Source organism: Vanrija albida (assembly GCF_041260175.1).
Source record: "Vanrija albida strain AlHP1 chromosome Unknown contig_4, whole genome shotgun sequence".
Lineage (NCBI taxonomy): Eukaryota > Fungi > Basidiomycota > Tremellomycetes > Trichosporonales > Trichosporonaceae > Vanrija > Vanrija albida.
In genome coordinates, this window is record NW_027191423.1 from 645,964 (window position 1) to 662,156 (window position 16,193).

The 16,193-nt window shown below is 64.4% G+C and overlaps 7 protein-coding genes and 1 non-coding gene across 8 annotated transcripts; 6 read left to right on the forward strand and 2 right to left on the reverse strand.

The window, feature by feature from the left end:
- Positions 1–125: 125 nt before the first annotated feature.
- On the forward strand, positions 126–2,315 carry LDB17 (pre-rRNA processing; the record flags this gene model as incomplete). Its single annotated transcript, XM_069353466.1, has 4 exons — positions 126–456; positions 663–781; positions 834–977; positions 1,026–2,315. 4 exons carry the CDS (start codon positions 126–128, stop codon positions 2,313–2,315), a joined length of 1,884 nt encoding a protein of 627 aa, XP_069208108.1.
- Positions 2,316–2,725: 410 nt separating this feature from the next.
- Positions 2,726–3,911, forward strand: Q8F55_004969 (uncharacterized protein; the record flags this gene model as incomplete). Its single annotated transcript, XM_069353467.1, has 5 exons — positions 2,726–2,789; positions 2,896–3,070; positions 3,180–3,412; positions 3,450–3,659; positions 3,700–3,911. The coding sequence occupies 5 exons, from the start codon at positions 2,726–2,728 to the stop codon at positions 3,909–3,911; spliced, it is 894 nt and encodes a 297-aa protein (XP_069208109.1).
- Positions 3,912–4,283: 372 nt separating this feature from the next.
- STE24 (zinc metalloprotease) lies at positions 4,284–5,882 on the forward strand (the record flags this gene model as incomplete). The annotated part of the gene is made up of 5 exons (XM_069353468.1): positions 4,284–4,417; positions 4,464–5,002; positions 5,041–5,301; positions 5,338–5,592; positions 5,644–5,882. The coding sequence occupies 5 exons, from the start codon at positions 4,284–4,286 to the stop codon at positions 5,880–5,882; spliced, it is 1,428 nt and encodes a 475-aa protein (XP_069208110.1).
- Positions 5,883–6,099: 217 nt separating this feature from the next.
- Positions 6,100–6,445, reverse strand: Q8F55_004971 (uncharacterized protein; the record flags this gene model as incomplete). Its single annotated transcript, XM_069353469.1, has 3 exons — positions 6,100–6,211; positions 6,262–6,374; positions 6,422–6,445. 3 exons carry the CDS (start codon positions 6,443–6,445, stop codon positions 6,100–6,102), a joined length of 249 nt encoding a protein of 82 aa, XP_069208111.1.
- Positions 6,446–6,785: 340 nt separating this feature from the next.
- Positions 6,786–10,493, forward strand: PAN2 (poly(A)-specific ribonuclease; the record flags this gene model as incomplete). Its single annotated transcript, XM_069353470.1, has 5 exons — positions 6,786–7,111; positions 7,154–7,274; positions 7,308–9,885; positions 9,921–9,980; positions 10,015–10,493. 5 exons carry the CDS (start codon positions 6,786–6,788, stop codon positions 10,491–10,493), a joined length of 3,564 nt encoding a protein of 1,187 aa, XP_069208112.1.
- Positions 10,494–11,235: 742 nt separating this feature from the next.
- On the forward strand, positions 11,236–12,336 carry Q8F55_004973 (uncharacterized protein; the record flags this gene model as incomplete). The annotated part of the gene is made up of 1 exon (XM_069353471.1): positions 11,236–12,336. One exon carries the CDS (start codon positions 11,236–11,238, stop codon positions 12,334–12,336), a length of 1,101 nt encoding a protein of 366 aa, XP_069208113.1.
- A 190-nt stretch (positions 12,337–12,526) lies between these two features.
- Positions 12,527–12,597, forward strand: Q8F55_004974. The gene has a single exon. It is a non-coding gene; the product is annotated as a tRNA-Gly (tRNA).
- Positions 12,598–12,860: 263 nt separating this feature from the next.
- On the reverse strand, positions 12,861–14,860 carry Q8F55_004975 (uncharacterized protein; the record flags this gene model as incomplete). The annotated part of the gene is made up of 5 exons (XM_069353472.1): positions 12,861–14,020; positions 14,113–14,216; positions 14,351–14,408; positions 14,561–14,619; positions 14,655–14,860. The coding sequence occupies 5 exons, from the start codon at positions 14,858–14,860 to the stop codon at positions 12,861–12,863; spliced, it is 1,587 nt and encodes a 528-aa protein (XP_069208114.1).
- Positions 14,861–16,193: the final 1,333 nt, after the last annotated feature.

Sequence of the window (16,193 nt, forward strand, 5' to 3'; positions counted from 1 at the left end):
CTAGATAGCGTACAGCAGACCCCAGCACTCCAGCCGCGGCACGACCAATCCTCTCCCCTCCCAACCCCGCTCCTCAGGGCCTCGTCTCCCATCGCAGGCCCCTCACTCCGCACCTCGCCTCAACGATGCCAGCCGCGCGCAACCCGCCGACGACGGCGCACGCCTGCACCTGCACCGAAGCCATGCAGCACACCAAGCAGTGCGCGCTGCACCTCTCGGCCCGGCTCGGGCGCTCCGGCTCGCTGCGCACCCACCGCCGCCGCCGCTCGCGCTCGCACGACCACGCCGCCGCTCCCGCAGAAGAGGCCGAGCCCGTGCCCAGCTACAACCCCGTCGAGAGCCGCGAGGCCTTCTGGAACGAGCTCGAGGCCATCCTCACCCTGCCTGAGGGGTGCGGCCTCAAGGAGCTCGACAACACGCTCCGCATGTTCGTCACGTTCTGCGGCGCATACCATGGTGAGTTGGCGGAGCGTGCGCGAGCAAGCGAGCGAGTGAGCGAGCGACCGACGACGAGCGTCCGCTCGAGCATGTACAAACCACCACCCCGACAGTAGCCAAGGCCTACTCCACTGCGGTGTTGGGCAGCGTCGTCGTTGCGCGGTGACGCGCGCCGACGTCGGCGCCGTCGTCGTACCTGAATATCACCCGGCTGACTCCCACAGACATCTACCTCCAGTCACCGATCGAGATGCAGGGCGCCATTGCATTCCTTCTTGAGAGCGAGCTGTTTGAGTACCACTACGAGCGCATGGTGGGCGTCATGATGGGCGACGCGCAGGAGGTGAGCTATTTTTGTAGTCTCGTGTTTGTGTGGGTGGGCGCTCACACTATAGAACACCAACCCCCACGAGCTGTACATCTGGTACCACATCATCCTGTTCTACGGCCAGCGACACCCCAGCCTGTTCCGCTCGCATCGCAAGTGGCAAAAACTCCTCCCGACGCTCGGCGAGGTCGTTGGCTTGGACTATGAAGAGGTTGGTGCCGTGGCGGTGTAGGCCGGTGCAAGTGCTCACTGGTTTCAGAACTACGTCCTTGGTCTGCCGCTGATCGAGAGTCGGCTGCGCTTGCCAGCCACCACCCTCATGTACGAGGTGTGCCGCGTGCAGATGCTCGACGCGACCGAGCTCGCCCAGTTCGACGACACGTTCATCGACCACCTGTTCGACCTCGTCGAGACGACTCGAGACCAGCAGGACGAGCGGCTCAACTATGCCGTCATCAGCTTGATCGTCGCGCTCAACGAGCAGTTCATGGTATCCACTCTGCCCGGCCACAAGGACCGGCGGCGACAAAAGCAGGGGTCGGCGCCGGCTTCCGTGTCGGCGACAAATCTGGGTGTGACCCAGAACAAGGAGGGACACGCGGATGAGCGCCGCCGCTCGGCGAGCGTCACGCCCGCGCCGCGCGTCAAGATCCCCGACGACGTCGAGGATACGAAAAAGCACAACCGTGTCCTCGTCGTCCTCATGCGCCGTCTCGGCAGCAGCAAGACGTTTGGCGAAAACGTCATTTTCATGTTAAATCGAGCAGAAAACACGCCAGAGGGACTGTGCTTGCAGCTCCTCATCCTCAAGATTCTATACCTGCTTTTCACCACCCCGGGCACTCAAGAGTACTTTTTCACAAACGACATGCGCGTCCTGCTCGACGTGTTTGTTCGCGAGCTCGTCGACCTGCCAGAAGAGCACGAGGCGCTCCGTCACACCTACCTCCGCGTCCTCTTCCCTCTCCTGTCGCACACTCAGATCCGCAGAGACCCCTACAAGCGTCCACAGATTCGGCTCATTCTCCAATCACTAATTTCAAACGACCACATTCACGACATCAACTCGACCACGAGGCGCCTCGTCGAGCGCTGCCTGCAGGCCGCAAACGAAAATCCAACACCAGATTCAAACCACTGTCTGTCGCCCGACTCGGCGCTCGCCCTGCACTCGATCGCCGCGTCGCTTCCTGCGCCAAAGGCGACGCCGTACCTCGAGCGCCCTAGTGCACCGGCGCGGGTTGCCTCTTTGATCGATGTCACGGGTGCGAGCGAGCGTCCCCCGTCTGCGGGCTCGACACATTCGCTTCCTGACCGCAGCAATTCGACGACCCCCGCCGGCCCTGCTCGCAGTCGCCGCCCGGCTCCGGCTCCGCCGATGAGACGCCGACAGGACTCGAACTGCACTACGTCGAGCAACGGCAGCAGTATGGATGACCTCCACCCGTCGTTGATGGGGCCCGACCTTGTCAAGATGGGCGAGCGCGGTGTGCCGCCTCCGATCATCGAGGTGCAGCCTCCGACTGGGTGGATCACGTTTAGTGCGTGATGGGTGCGCAGGACTGTTCGCTATAACATGTTGGGGCTCTAGTCATAACCCGTTGTATATCTGTCCCAATAGTACTTACTGCGTCGATTGTATGCATGGGGGTGGGTGCGAGTTGAAGTGGGTGTGGGTGGGACAAGAGACCGACTAGGGTTTCAGCTGCCAAGTGTGACGTATCGGTGGGCAGGGCAGGCCCGAAACACGAGAGTGAGTGAGCGACATTGTCCCGCTGCCCGCTGCTGGCATCGGCCATCTCTCATCTCTCACACTTTGCATCAACAACCACAAAGCACCTTTGCATTCCACGCACAAAGCCCACTTTGAGCCTCTTTGCATTCACACACACGCTGGCAACACCTTTGGCAGCGCCCACAACTCGCAGCACCCACAACCACACACACCCACACAACACCATGCCGCCCAAGCGACCTCCCCCGCTCCCCAAGAGCCTCTTCACCAGCGGCCCCCTGTCACCGGGTACGTGTGGTTGGGTGGCGTTGAGCGGCCCTCATTGTCGCTGCCCCGCGCTCCTCGGCCAGCCCGCGCCGGCCCGGCCCCTCCCCCTCCCCGCTAACACCCCCAGGCAACATCTCGCACCCGCCGTCCCCGTCGACCATCCACCCACAGTACATCACCGACGCGCACCACTTTGGCGCACCGCTCACCCTCAAGGCCGGCGACGCAAAGGTCGTGCCTGTCGTGCAGGGCGCGGTCGGTGTCGACGTCGACGGGCGGGGTGTCGCGCCTGCTGGTGACGGGTGAGTGCTGCCGCCGGGGAGAGGAAATTGGCTGACCAGGCTCTCGCTATGACCCGACTGGGACTTTGGTACATGCTGCTCCTTGCTCTCAAACTCTACACACCCACAGCCCCAAGCCTGCCAAGTCGCACACGGCAAAGGCAACATCCGTCGCATTCGACGACGGCACAGACGCACAGGCCTTCGTCCCGGACACCGAGCTCGTCGTGCCCAACTCTGTCCCCCTGACCGACGCGCAGTGGGACCGGCTGGACGAGGCTGTCAACTCGGCCGACGGCGGGTTCGAGAAGGTCGAGGCCGAGGTGGCGGCTACGGGCAGCGTGCGGCGCAAGATCTTGCTGTGTACGTGGCTGCTGTGCGCGGGATGCTGACCCCCCAGCCGGCCTCCTCCCCCCGCCCCTGACCAAGCCGTCCTCCCCGCTCCTCCAGGCGCAAGAGTACAACGTCCACGTCGGCCGGCTATCCCAGCTGTCGCTGCACGCCGACATTGTGCTCAAGGCGCTCCCGCCCGTCGTCGACACGCGCGTCGCCGGCCCGGGCAAGTGGTGGGAGGACACCAAGGAGGTCGAGCGTGTCGTCAAGATGTACAGTGGGTGGTTCTAAATGCGCTGATATGCTGACCCATGCAGTCGCCCCAGCCATCGAGACGTTCGGCACCCACCGCATCGTGTTCGGCTCGCACCCCGCCGTGGCGCCGACCGACCCGGCGGTCATTGTCCCCATCACGGGCGCAGAATGGTACGCGCTCCTGCGCAAGTGCGTGTCCGAGCTGGGCGAGGACCAGGACGCCGTGTCGAGCGTGTTTGGCTCGAACGCTGCGGAATATTATGGACTGAACTGAGAGGGCCGCGAGGGCCGCGCCGAGGGGCAGACCGTGCCGACGCCATCTTGATACCCATAGTAGAAGTGTGATGTATACAGTTATGCCATGCTGGGGAAGGCGCATGCAGCGGCGCTGTTTCGAGCTTTGGCATGTTGTTTCGACAATGCAAGGTGTGGTCGGAGGCGTCGCGGGTGGTGTGCGCGTCGAGCCAAAACAAAGCGCCACGCGACTGATTAAGATTGCCGCCACGTTGCGCGGGTGCGGGGTGCGGGCCGAGTGACGCCAAGTGACGCGTGGATGAACAACGGACAGGCGCGAGCGGCGACAACACCCAACCACACGACAAACTCATCCACGCTCATTGTCGCCTTCTCCCAACCCACCACCAACATGTCCGGCGTCGTCACAAAGCTCGACAGCGCCATCAGCCGGCTCGCCGACCTGGCCGACAACCCGGCGTTCCCCTACCGCCAGGCCGTGATCTGGCTGTCGTCGCTCCAGACAGCCTGGGAGCTCTACGTGCAGTGAGTGGGCTGGCCCCACCTCTGCGCGCTCGCTGACACGCGCCAGACGCCGCCAGGTGCCCAAGTTCTCGATCCCCTTCCCGCCGCCCGAGCTCAAAGACCACCTCAAGAAGGACACGTTCAAGAAGGCGCAGGCGTACGGCCGCGACAAGATCACGTACGCAATGGCCAACACGGTCTACAGCTTTGCCGTGAGCCTCGCGCTGGTGTATTTCGGCGTGTACGCGTCGACGTGGGACGCGACCGGGCGGTTCATGGCGCGCGTCGGGCTGGCCGCGAGCCGCACAATCGTCCACTCGCTCCTCTGGATGTCGTACCTCACCCTCATCCAGGCCGTCCCCGGCATCGCCTGGTCCTACTACTACACGTTTGTGCTCGAGGAGAAGCACGGCTTCAACAAATCCACCGTCAAGCTCTTCATCACCGACACGCTCAAGACGTACCTCCTCACGGCGGCCATCGGCCTGCCCGTCCTCGCCGGCTTCCTCAAGATCATCGACATTGCCGGCAAGCACTTTGTCATCTGGCTCATGCTCTTCCTGCTCGGCATCCAGCTCGTGCTCCAGATCATCTTCCCCATCTTCAGTAAGTCGCACGCCGCAGACGCCGACTGACACGCCCAGTCCAGCCCCTCTTCAACAAGTTCACGCCCCTCCCCGACGGAGAGCTCCGCACCCGCGTCGAGGCCCTCGCCAGCAAGCTCAAGTTCCCCCTCGCCCACCTCTACGTGATTGACGGCTCGAAGCGCTCGTCCCACTCCAACGCCTACTTCTACGGCCTGCCGTGGTCGAAGCGCATTGTGATTTACGACACGCTCATCAAGGACTCGTCGCCCGCCGAGGTCGAGGCGGTTCTTGCCCACGAGCTTGGCCACTGGTACCTCTGTAAGCTGATTGTTTACGAATGCAGCTGACCCTCAGCCCACCCGACCCGTCTCATCCTTATCGCCCAGGCCCACCTCCTCTTCACCCTCCTGGTCTTCTCCATCTTCATCCACAACAAGGCGCTCTTCGAGGCCTTTGGCTTCGACCCCCGCCTCGCCGTGTCCTCGCCCACGGGCGGCTCGCAGCCCGTCGTCATCGGCTTCATCCTCTACCAGCTCCTGTTTGAGCCCCTCGACACGGTCGTCAAGTTCTTCATGAACTCGAAGACGCGCAAGTACGAGTACCAGGCTGGTGAGTGGGCCCGCTGTCGAAAGCCGTGGTGACAGCTAACCCCCGCCCCAGACGCCTTCGCGGTCCGCCTCGGCTTCAAGAAGGAGCTCGGTGACGCCCTCATCAAGCTCCACGTTAGCAACCTCTCGTCGCCCCACTCGGACAAGCTCTACTCTGCCTACCACCACTCGCACCCCACCCTTCCCGAGCGCCTCCGCGCCATGGACGAGTACACTGGCGCCTCGTGGCTCAAGCTGTCGCCCCAGGCCAAGAAGCAGGAGCTTACCGAGCAGCACAAGAAGGAGGACTGAGAAGATGATGAAGAAGAAGCTGAAAACGCGGCCAACTGCCTCGACATTCTATCTAGCTAGCCTCATCTAGCCTCATTGTTACCCCATTGAGCTCGTCGCCGTCTCGTAGAGCTCGACGAGTTCGTCCCATAGTCACCCATTGGAGGCAACTCCCGAGCTATACACTGTGCATAGACGCGACTATGCAATCATCTGATACAATGGGTCTCTAACATGTCTAAACGTACACACCGACGGTGCAGAAGAGGGCGACGACGCCTCCGCCGGCCAGGAAGGCAGCCGCGAGCGCCGTTCCGACCTCGGTCACGGGGATGGAGGTGGTTTTGAGGCTGGGGTGGGCGTGAGCGGGCTGCCAGGACACGCGCGCCGCTCCACTTACGTTGTGAGGAAGAAGGTGAGGAGGAAGGACAGGGTGAGGAAGAAGAAGGCGATGGCTGGGAGCGCCGTCGTCGAGACAAGCGGCTGGTACGCCGGGAGCTCGGCGTACAATGCCTGGGGGGTTAGTGCTGCGCGGCACACTTCGACAGCACACGACCCACCTTGACAGAAGTGTACGACGCCATTGCGACTGATGCGATGTCGTCGTTGATTGTCTTGTCGATGCGTTGTTAATGAGAAAGTGACTGACTTGACTGGTCCATGTCGTCAACGGCAACGGGCACGCACGACGGACGTGGCGAGCCGACTGACGCGTAGTGAGACTCGATTTGCTTCCGTCCCTCCCTCGTCGCTCGACTTGGGCCTCCACAACCACCCAGGCCAGCCAGCCACATCAGATCCACGCCCGCATCGCGCGCTCTCCCTCGTCCTGTATCCCGCAAACATCAGACAGCGGCTCGGCACTCCCCCATCCCCCTCGACCCCGACCCCGGCGCGGAGATGAGCAAGGGCTGAGCTCGCACCATGACGACCTACAACCCCCTCTCGCTCTTCCCCCTGCCGCCGCAGGCGTCGGACCCAAAGCCGGTCCCGGCCGTGCTCGCCGTCGACAGCTTCAGCGACATGCTCTGGGTCGGCTCGTCCAACGGCCTCGTGTCGGCCTTTGCGTCCCCCCTCACGCTTACGCGCAACGTCCAGTTCCCGGCCACGGGCGGCGGCGGCTCGCGCGACTTTCTGCCAAACCTCCATTCCGTGCGCAAGATCCGCGTCTCGGACCGCGAGGTCTGGTCCCTCACTGACGGCGGCATGAGTGGCCGCCGTCGCGGCGGCGCGCCGCGCTGGAGCGTGACGTGGGTGGATCCGGCCTTTGTTCCCTGCTGACTGACGGATAGCGACCCGAACCGCACGTTACGCGCCATGACGCCGAGCCCGACAAACTCGCACGAGGTGCTCGCGGGCGGCACGGGCCAGATGATGCTCGTCAACAACTCGCGCGGCGAGATTGTCCGCAGGGTGGGTTGGACGGGAGAGGTACGCTGACCCCAGTTCGATGGCCCGGGTACAGTCATGCATCTCGGAACGACGGGCCGGACCGTGGTCTGCGCGTCGGGCGGAGGACAGGTGTCGATCCTCGATCCCCGCACTGGCTTTCGCCAGGCCTCGAACATCGCCCCGGTGCAGGCGCACACGGGTGGCATTAGCGGCGCCGACGCGCAGGGCAATGTCATCGCGACGTGGGGCTGGACGCACATGCAGGGCCACCCGATCCCCGACTCGATGGTGCGCCTGTACGACACGCGAACGCTTCGCCCCCTGCCTCCCATCTCGTTCTCGTCTGGCGCGGCGTTTGTGCTGCTCAACCCGACAGATCCGTCCAAGCTCGTCATCGCTGGCCAGCAGGGCATGATCCAGATCTCAGACATGTCGACGGGGACAAACGAGTTCCAGCAGCTCGACGTTGGGTCGTTTATCACGTCCATGGCCCTCTCACCCCGCGGCGACTACCTCGCGTTTGGCGACGCCGACGGCCAGCTCCATCTCTGGACGACACATGCTACCGGCGAGGGAGCCCAGGTCGACGATAATGGCAACCTCGTGCTCCCGCCGTTCAACGGGTACGACGGTGTCAAGCCCGAGTGGCCGGATCCGGTCGACCCGCCGCCGCCCGTTCAGTGGGAGCCCAACACGCCGCTCAACATCATCGGCATGCCATTCTACGAGGACCCGCTGCTATCCAACTTCTCGCCCGTCGACTACGCCACGGTCTACTCGCCGTTCTTCAACCCCCCAGAGCAGATCCCCGCGTCGGTCCTGGCCAGCCTCAACTACCAGGACTTTGTGGGCTACGGCCAGCTGCCCAAGGAGCTCAAAGGGAAGCGCAATGTCGCGACAGCGCGCGCCGGAGCAGGAAAGCTGGCTCTTGGACGTGGGGCGATCGGATCTCGTCGAGAGAGCGAGCCAAGGTTCCGAAGCGACAAGGACAGAAAATCGCACCCACCGCCGGATATCGAGGAAGAAACACCAGTTGGATCGATCCCCAAGTATTACCGCAAGGTCGAGATCAAGTACTCGCGCTTCGGTGTCGAGGACTTTGACTTTGGCTACTACAACAGAACTTGCTACAGCGGACTCGAAACCGACATTATCAACTCGTACACCAATGCCCTCCTCCAGGCCCTTCACTACACCTACCCCCTCCGTGCCGTCGCCAAGGCCCACATCTGTGTCGACTGCCAGAAGGAGCACTGCTTGCTGTGTGAGGCTGGCTTCCTCTTCCGCATGCTCGAGGACGCAAAGGGCACAAACTGCCAAGCCAGCAACTTCTCCCGAGCGTTCAGTGCCACGCCACAGGCGTCGGCTCTTGGCCTTATGCACGACAGCGACAAGGCGACGGCTCAGAGCACACTGATCCAAAACTTCAACCGCTGGCTCATGTCGACGTTCACGACCGAGTCGGTCGTCGACGGGCAGACGTTCAACCTCCGCCCATCGTCGATTGAGAACATGTCGCTCTCGGGGCCGCTGTCTGCCATCAACCAGGTGCTTGGTATTGCCGTCAAGACGACGAACACGTGCTTGTCGTGCCACCACGTCTCGGTCCGCGAGTCGACCCTGCAAACGGTCGACCTGGCATACACCCGTCGCGGGGAAACCCAGCCGCGACCGTTCCACGACGTGCTCCGATCAGCCATCATCCGCTCCTCTAGCACCAAGGCGACGTGTAGCAACTGCAAGCTGTTTGCCCCTCTCGACTCGAAGCGCGACCTTGCCGGCCAGCCGGGTACCTCTCTCCCTCCTCTGCTCTCGGTCAATACCATGGCCAACACGCCAGAGCAGGTCGAGGTGTGGAAGGACAGGACGGAGGGCGGCAAGCCAAAGCACTACCTCTCACGCCGGGTTGCCTTCCGCAAGGGTCCCAAGGGCGACATTGTCACCGACGACGGAACGCAGGAAGGCGGCATCGTGTACGAGGTCAAGTCGGTGGTTGTGCAGGTGCAGACTGCGCCAGATAACCCAGCCCACCTGCTGTCGTTTGTCAAGATGCCAGCGGAGGAGGACGAGGAGGAGCCCAAGTGGATCATGTTCAACGACTTTTTGGTCCGCCCCGTCAAGGAGGAGGAAGTCTTCTCGTTCCCGGACACGTGGAAGGTCCCCGCGATCATCATTCTTGAGCGCGTTGATGCCGATAAGATGCTCGACTATGGCAAGCTGCCCAAGGAGCTCGACGTCAACGTCCTGTTCAAGGACCACTCGATGGCTTGGAACCGCCGCGCCGCCCAGATCAGGCACCAGGTTCTGAGCCCAGAGGAGCTTCCAAAGCCCGGTACATTGATATCTATCGATGCCGAGTTTGTGCTGCTCCAGCAGGAAGAACTCGAGTTCCGATCAGACGGCACCAAGAAGATCCTCCGGCCGAGCCACATGTCACTTGCCAGAGTATCCGTGCTGCGAGGACCGGGATCGCTGGAAGGCGTGCCGTTCATCGACGACTACATCCGCACAACCGAGACGGTTGTCGACTATCTTACAGAATTTTCGGGCATCAAGGCCGGCGATCTTGACCCCAACAACTCGCCACATACACTCGTGCCGCTCAAGGTTGCGTACAAGAAGCTGCGCCTTCGTAAGTGACTGTTTATGGGTGGAGCTGACCTCCAGTGGTCGATCTTGGCTGCATCTTCATTGGACATGGCCTAAGCAAGGACTTTAGAACCATCAGTGAGTGGGACGCTCCGAGCTGCGCTGACCCCAGACATCTTTGTGCCTCCTGAACAGGTTCAGGACACTGTCAACATCTACACCATCCCGGGCCGTAGCCGAAAGCTATCTCTTCGGTTCCTCACTTGGTTCCTGTTAAAGCGCGACATTCAGACCAAGGAGCACGACTCGATCGAGGACGCGCGACACGCCTACCTGCTGTACATGAAGTACCTCGACTTTGAAGCCGACGGAAGGTTTGAGGACGTCATGGAGGACATCTTCGCCGAAGGCCACAAGACGGGCTTCAAACCAAAGGCAGAGGCCGACCGGCCACCAACACCATCTGCATTCCCTCCCCTGGCGGCGGCGTCGACGTCTCCGCCACCGGTGCACGCGGCGTCGGGAGCACCAACGCTGTCGCCTCCGCAGACGCAGGCACGAGCGCGGGGCAAGCCGCTTGTTCCGGCCGCTGGGCAGCCGTGGAGCTCGATTCCGCCGGCCTTCGTGCCCGGCCAACCTCGATGGCGGTAGCGGTTGTCGACGGGGTTGTCGACGGGATAACGGAATGTTAGAGACGCATTTAGATGCATTATTGCGACGAGACGAGACGACAGGGGGTCGGGGAGGCTGGGCAAGGCGTCATTTCGTCATTTAGTCGCCGAGAGCGCGAGGGCGTCGATGAGCGAGACGGAGCCGACGGCCGAGAGGTGCACACGATCTAATCGCCAGTCGGCAGTGGCTTCGGCATACCTCGAGGGTCCCGTATCAGGTTGGGCACGTCGTTCCCGTTTGTCGCCACCAATTGCAGGAGTCATTAGCGTAGTGGTGTTTCCAGCGTTTCAATGGTCTTTAACCCCACGTGATCGGAGACTTGGCGCCAGTGGCAGCTGTGCGCGGCAAGTTGAGGCCGCCACGGGGTGCTGTACGCCGTGTGGGCGAGTTGGACGCGGTCATCTCGCGCGCGAGCTGCGGATCTCTCCCACCTCGGCGCCTCGGCACGCTCACTTGAGCGCGCGCCGGCACTGCGTCGCTCCAACGGCTCCGACAACGTCACGGCGACCACTCGGTTGTTGACGGCATGTGCTTGGCGAGGAGGAGGAGCACCAGGGGAGGCAGTGCGTGAGCACGGAATGCCAACGTCCTCTTGGCATGTTCGTCTCGTCGGGCCGCGCCAGCGTCTTGTGGGGCTGTGAGCGTCGCCTTATGGGGCTGCGACGGCTGGCGACGTCTTAAAGTCGCAAGTGCAGCGCTCGTCGCCCCCCACCCGCACACAATGCCACACGACGTCCGCACGCACTACACCGGCGCGTCGCACCACGCCCAACACACCGGCGCGACGGGCCGCACCGCGCTCCCGCCGTACGCAACGCCCGCCTCGCCCCGCCCGCCCAGCATCGCGACGTTTGCCAGCGTCCCCGGTAGCGAGCCGCCCAGCTACGCCGCGGCGTGGGCTTCGGACTCGCCGCGCGACGCGCCGGGCACGCCGCCGGCCAACCCGTTCGCCGCGCCGCACCAGATGGCGCTGTACGAGGCCGAGCTGGCAGCGTACCGTACCGCGCTGGGCAGCTACCACTACGACAAGGCGGGCGGGTACGGCGCGGACAAGCCGGCAGCCGGCCTGCACAGCCCGGACACCAAGGCCCGCCACGCCGAGGGCACGCGCTTCGCGCCCCCGCCTGCGCCGGAGCCACCGCTCACCCCCCCGCCGGAGGGGTACACGCTCGTCGACGCCTGCGCCAGCCTCGGGCACGACACGAGCCCGCGCCTGCCGGGCGTGCTGGCGACTGCCGCGCTCTTCCCGCTCAGCATGGTGTGGCACGCGGCGCGCAAGGAGGCGAAGTGTAATCGCTGCGGCAAGGCCGTGCCGATCGAGCCGTGGTGCGGCCGCGGCGGGAACAGCTGCGGCCGGGCCAAGCGCCAGCCGTGTGGGCAGCGCAGGTCGTGCGGTGGCGGCTGGGGGGGCAACAACGAGTGGCAGCGCGACGGCTGGGGCAATGCCAGCCAGCCCAGGCGGCAGGGCTGCGGCGCGCGCGCGAGCTGGCCTGCGCAGCCCGTGGCCTGGGCCGAGTGGAAGGACCCGCGCAGCAGCTGGAACGATGACTGGAATGAGAAGGACGCACGCAGCGGCGGCTGGAACGAGAAGGGCGCCCGCCACAGCGACTGGAAGGACCGACGAAGCGACTGGGACGCCAAGAGCCGCGCGTACGACGGCCCCGGCGCGTCGCTGCACGAGGACGCGTGGGGCGCGTCACAGAGCTCGGGGAGCAGCGCGAGCTCGTGCTCGACGCGCAAGAGCCGGTGCGGGGAGCGCCGGGAGGAGCGCGGGGGGCGGTGTGGCGAGCGCCGGGAGCGCTGTGGGCGCTCGCGGTGCTAGGCGGGGAGGACGTAGTCAAGCACCGCGATAGGACGTAGTCTCAGTTGTATTCGTAGTCTGTCATGTACGCTTCGCGAGCGGAGAGTAGAACACGGTCTCGGTGCGGCGGCATGCACGCTCACAACTGCCTGCCACGGCCTGCTGCTGCACGCTTATGAGCAACCGAATTTTGGAATCTTCGTACAAGATCACACCGTTGGTGAAACGGTATCATGCGTCGTTGCCATCGACGCGGCAGGGGTTCGACTCCCTTACGGTGTAGAGTTGAAGCTTGTAAGAGCTTCATCTTTTGTAATTGGCCCACGCCTACGGATTTTGTATTTAGGACCGACACGATTTCGTTTTTGCCACATTGCTATGGGGAGTTGCGCTGCGCCTGCATGCTGGGATAGGACAATTCAGGCCCTGCTAACGCATCTTCTTCACGACCTACACGATCAAGCACTGCATACCAAGTCCGACAAGAGGACCCAATGTACAAACCACTCCGAGACGACGCCCCTGCCTCACGAGCCACCCGACGACTACAGCACGTAGCGGAACGCCGGGTGGTCGTCACCGAGGATGAGAATCTCCTCGCGCGTCATGCCCTCGAGGCCCCACTTTGCCCTGTAGGCCGGGTCGTCGTACTCGTGGACAACGTTGGCGGCCGGGGGCGGGCCGTACTCGCGCTCGCGGCGGCGGTTCTCCTTGCGCATAAAGTACCAGAGGATGACGGACGTGATGCCGTTCATGGCGGCAAAGGCGAGGGCCGTCGCGTTGCCGGGCCTGTAGCCTGTCTTTGCGTCCTTGGGGCGGTAGGCCTGGGACGAGATGATGCCTCCGGCGTTGCCGGCGGAAAACACCATGCCCATGGCGACGGCCTTCTTGTAGTGGTTGCCAAAGTTGTTGCCGGTCCACGTGATGGTCGTGCCGATCATGGGCGCGATGGCCATGGTCGTGAGGAAGACGGCAAAGTAGCGCACGCCCGGCACCTTGTTGGGCGGGATGGCCACGAGCAGAATGTACCCGATGACGGCGATGGTCGACCAGAACATGTTGAAGATGCCGCGCTTGAACCACTTGTCCGAGAGGTAGGCGGTCCCCATGGTCGTGATGAAGGCGAGGACGTAGGGCGGGACGGACAGCAGGAGCGACTGGGCCGGCTTCCACGTGCCGAGCGAGGCCACGATCGACGGCGAGAAGAGCGACTGCGAGTAGATGCACTCGGCCGTGCCGATGTAGCACAGCATGTAGACGTACGTCTTCCAGTCTGTGAAGCCCTTCCTGGCGGCGGCCCAGCTGAAGCTGCCCTCTGTCGCGAGGCCAGAGTCGGCCTTGAGGCGGTACAGGACAAACTCGCGCTCAAAGTCTGTGAGGAAGCGCGCGCGGTCCGGCCAGTCGTGGATCATGCGGAACGACGACACGGCAATGATAAACGTGAGCAGGCCCTCGATGATGAAGATCCACGACCAGCCGTCCTTGCCGCCCACGCCGTCCATGTGCCCGAGGCCGTAGCCGAAGATGCCGCCGAACGCGCCGGCGAGCACGGCGCCGCCGAAGAAGAAGGACGCGCGCTTGGCCAGCTCCTCGCGGCGGTACCAGCCCGTCAGGTAGAAGTTGAGGCCGGGGAAGAGGCCGGATTCGAACATGCCGAGCATGAAGCGCATGGCCAGGAGCTGGCCGTAGTTTGTGACGAGGCCCACTGGAAGTGTCAGCCGCCACAGACATGCGCAAGGGCGGCCCCGCCGCCGCCGCCACAGCCACCTGCCACACTCGCCACCGCACCCCACTCACTGCACGTCTGGAAGATGGCCCACAGGATCATGGTGATCGGGATGAAGATGGACGGGCGGAACTTTTTCAGCACGAGGTTGAACGGCACCTCGAACGCGACGTAGCTGCGGGGTGTGAGTGAGACTCGGAATCCGGGGGGTCAATCCCGCAGGGATACTGACGAGACGAAGAAGACTGGGGACGTCAGCGGGGTGTGCGGGGTGCCGGGCGGGTGCCTGCCCATGCGGCGCAGCGCTACTCACTCATCGACGCGTTCGAGTACTGCTGCGAGGTGAGGTTGAGGGCCTTTTCGAGCGCTGGGGTCGTGTGTCAGAGGGTGCCTTGGAGTGGCCCCGGGACGGGGTTGGGCCCGGGACAGGGGGCGCGAGCCCGGCCGGGGGCGCGACGGGCGGCCTGGTCGAGGCTGCGCTCTCTGGGCCGTGCCGCCCCCCCTCGCCGCTCGACTCACAGAACAGCTTTGCCGCGCCGACATTGACACGGTCGAGGAAGGACATGAGGTAGAGGAGGCTGCCCGTCAGCGCGCGCCACCCACACCAACTCACGTCATCCAGGGGATCAGCCGCAGGTCCATCTTGCGGAGCAGCTTGCGCTCAAACTCGCGGTACGCGTCGGGCGGCATGGCGAGGATCTGGTCCAGGAGGGGGTTTGAGCGCGTCGCCTCGTCGTGCAGGCCGTCCTTTGTGCCGGCCGGCCCGACCTCTGCGAGCGCGGCCTTCTCATCGCGCGCCGTCTTCTCGACGTCTGACATGGGGGGCGAACTTGGGGGGGGGGGAGGGGGGGTAGCTGTCGGCTAGCCGCTGAGCTCTTATACTCTTTTGTTTTCTTGCGCTCGACTCGAAGATCGATCGCCAAACCGGCCGAACTGGGTAGCGGGATGACTCAGGAGCGTGTCTGGGGACCCGGGTGCGAGCGACGAGCCGAGGGCCGGCGGGTTTTAAGTACTGCTGCGCAGCTGCCAGCCCCTCCCCCCTTCCCCCTCGCTGTCGAGCGCGGCCAATTGTTTGACCCACAAGCCCAAGGCGGAGGCACGCGGCAACCAGCGGCCCGCCCGGCTACGCTGCTGCCCCACTCCTCGTCTAGTGTCACGTCCTCTTCATACCCCGCAGACAGACGAGACGCAGCGCTACGGCCGTGGACGGACGGAGGGTCCTGCGTGCCGTCCGACACGTGAGGCCTAGCGCGAGCGACTGGACGAGGTTGCCGAGCGCGAGCGGCGGGAAACCAGCGGGCCGGGGTAGCCCTCGCGCCCGGCGGTTAGTCGTCGAGCCTGGGCGCGTAGAGGCGGGCGGGGGGAGGGGGAAGGGGCACGCTCGCTCGGCCGGCCGCCGGCGCTGCGCCGACGCCGCCGGTGCCCAAGCGAGCGAGCGAGCGCGCCGCGAGCACCGGCTCGGGCGGTTGATGTGTCAGGTTTCGCTCAGGTTGTCGCTGGGCCCCAGGCACGCGTGCCAAATCGAGCGCGCCGAGCCATGCCACATGTCCACTCGTGCGTCGGCCGACGCCGGGGCAGCGAATCATGTGATGCGGGCTTGTCAGCGCTGCGCCGCTGGAATAGTGGGGGCTCGAGGGGGAGTGGACACGCGCGCAGCGCGAGTGGGTGTGGGGTCGGGCGTGGGGTCGGTCGGTCGACGACGTCGTCGAGAGCACCCCCGCCGCGCCCCAGTGCCCCGCGCCCCACTCGCCCGGACCTTGTCGAGGATCGACCGACTGCAGCGACCCGCGCATCAGTCAGCGCGGTATCAGTACCTTGGGCTCGGCGGGAACGGGGCCAGAGTCGCCGCGAGCAGGGGGATACGCCTCGGTATCGCGCTGCGCCAGGCTCGTTCGCTGGCCGGCTGGCCCGTCGCTGGGCGCCAACACGCCCCACCGCGCCCAGCCTGCCTCGCGCAACACAATCGCCTCACAGACTGTCGACGCGCCGCCGCCCCATGGGGCCAGCGTCTCGTGTCCCGGCGCCGCGCCCTCGAGGTCGCGCCCGCCCCGAGCCCACGTAGATTGCCGCGGCGAATCAGACCCAGCGGAGCCGTATCTGATTGATCTGTCCAAGACCAAGATCCGAGCGCCGGCGCTGGGCTCAGCTGACC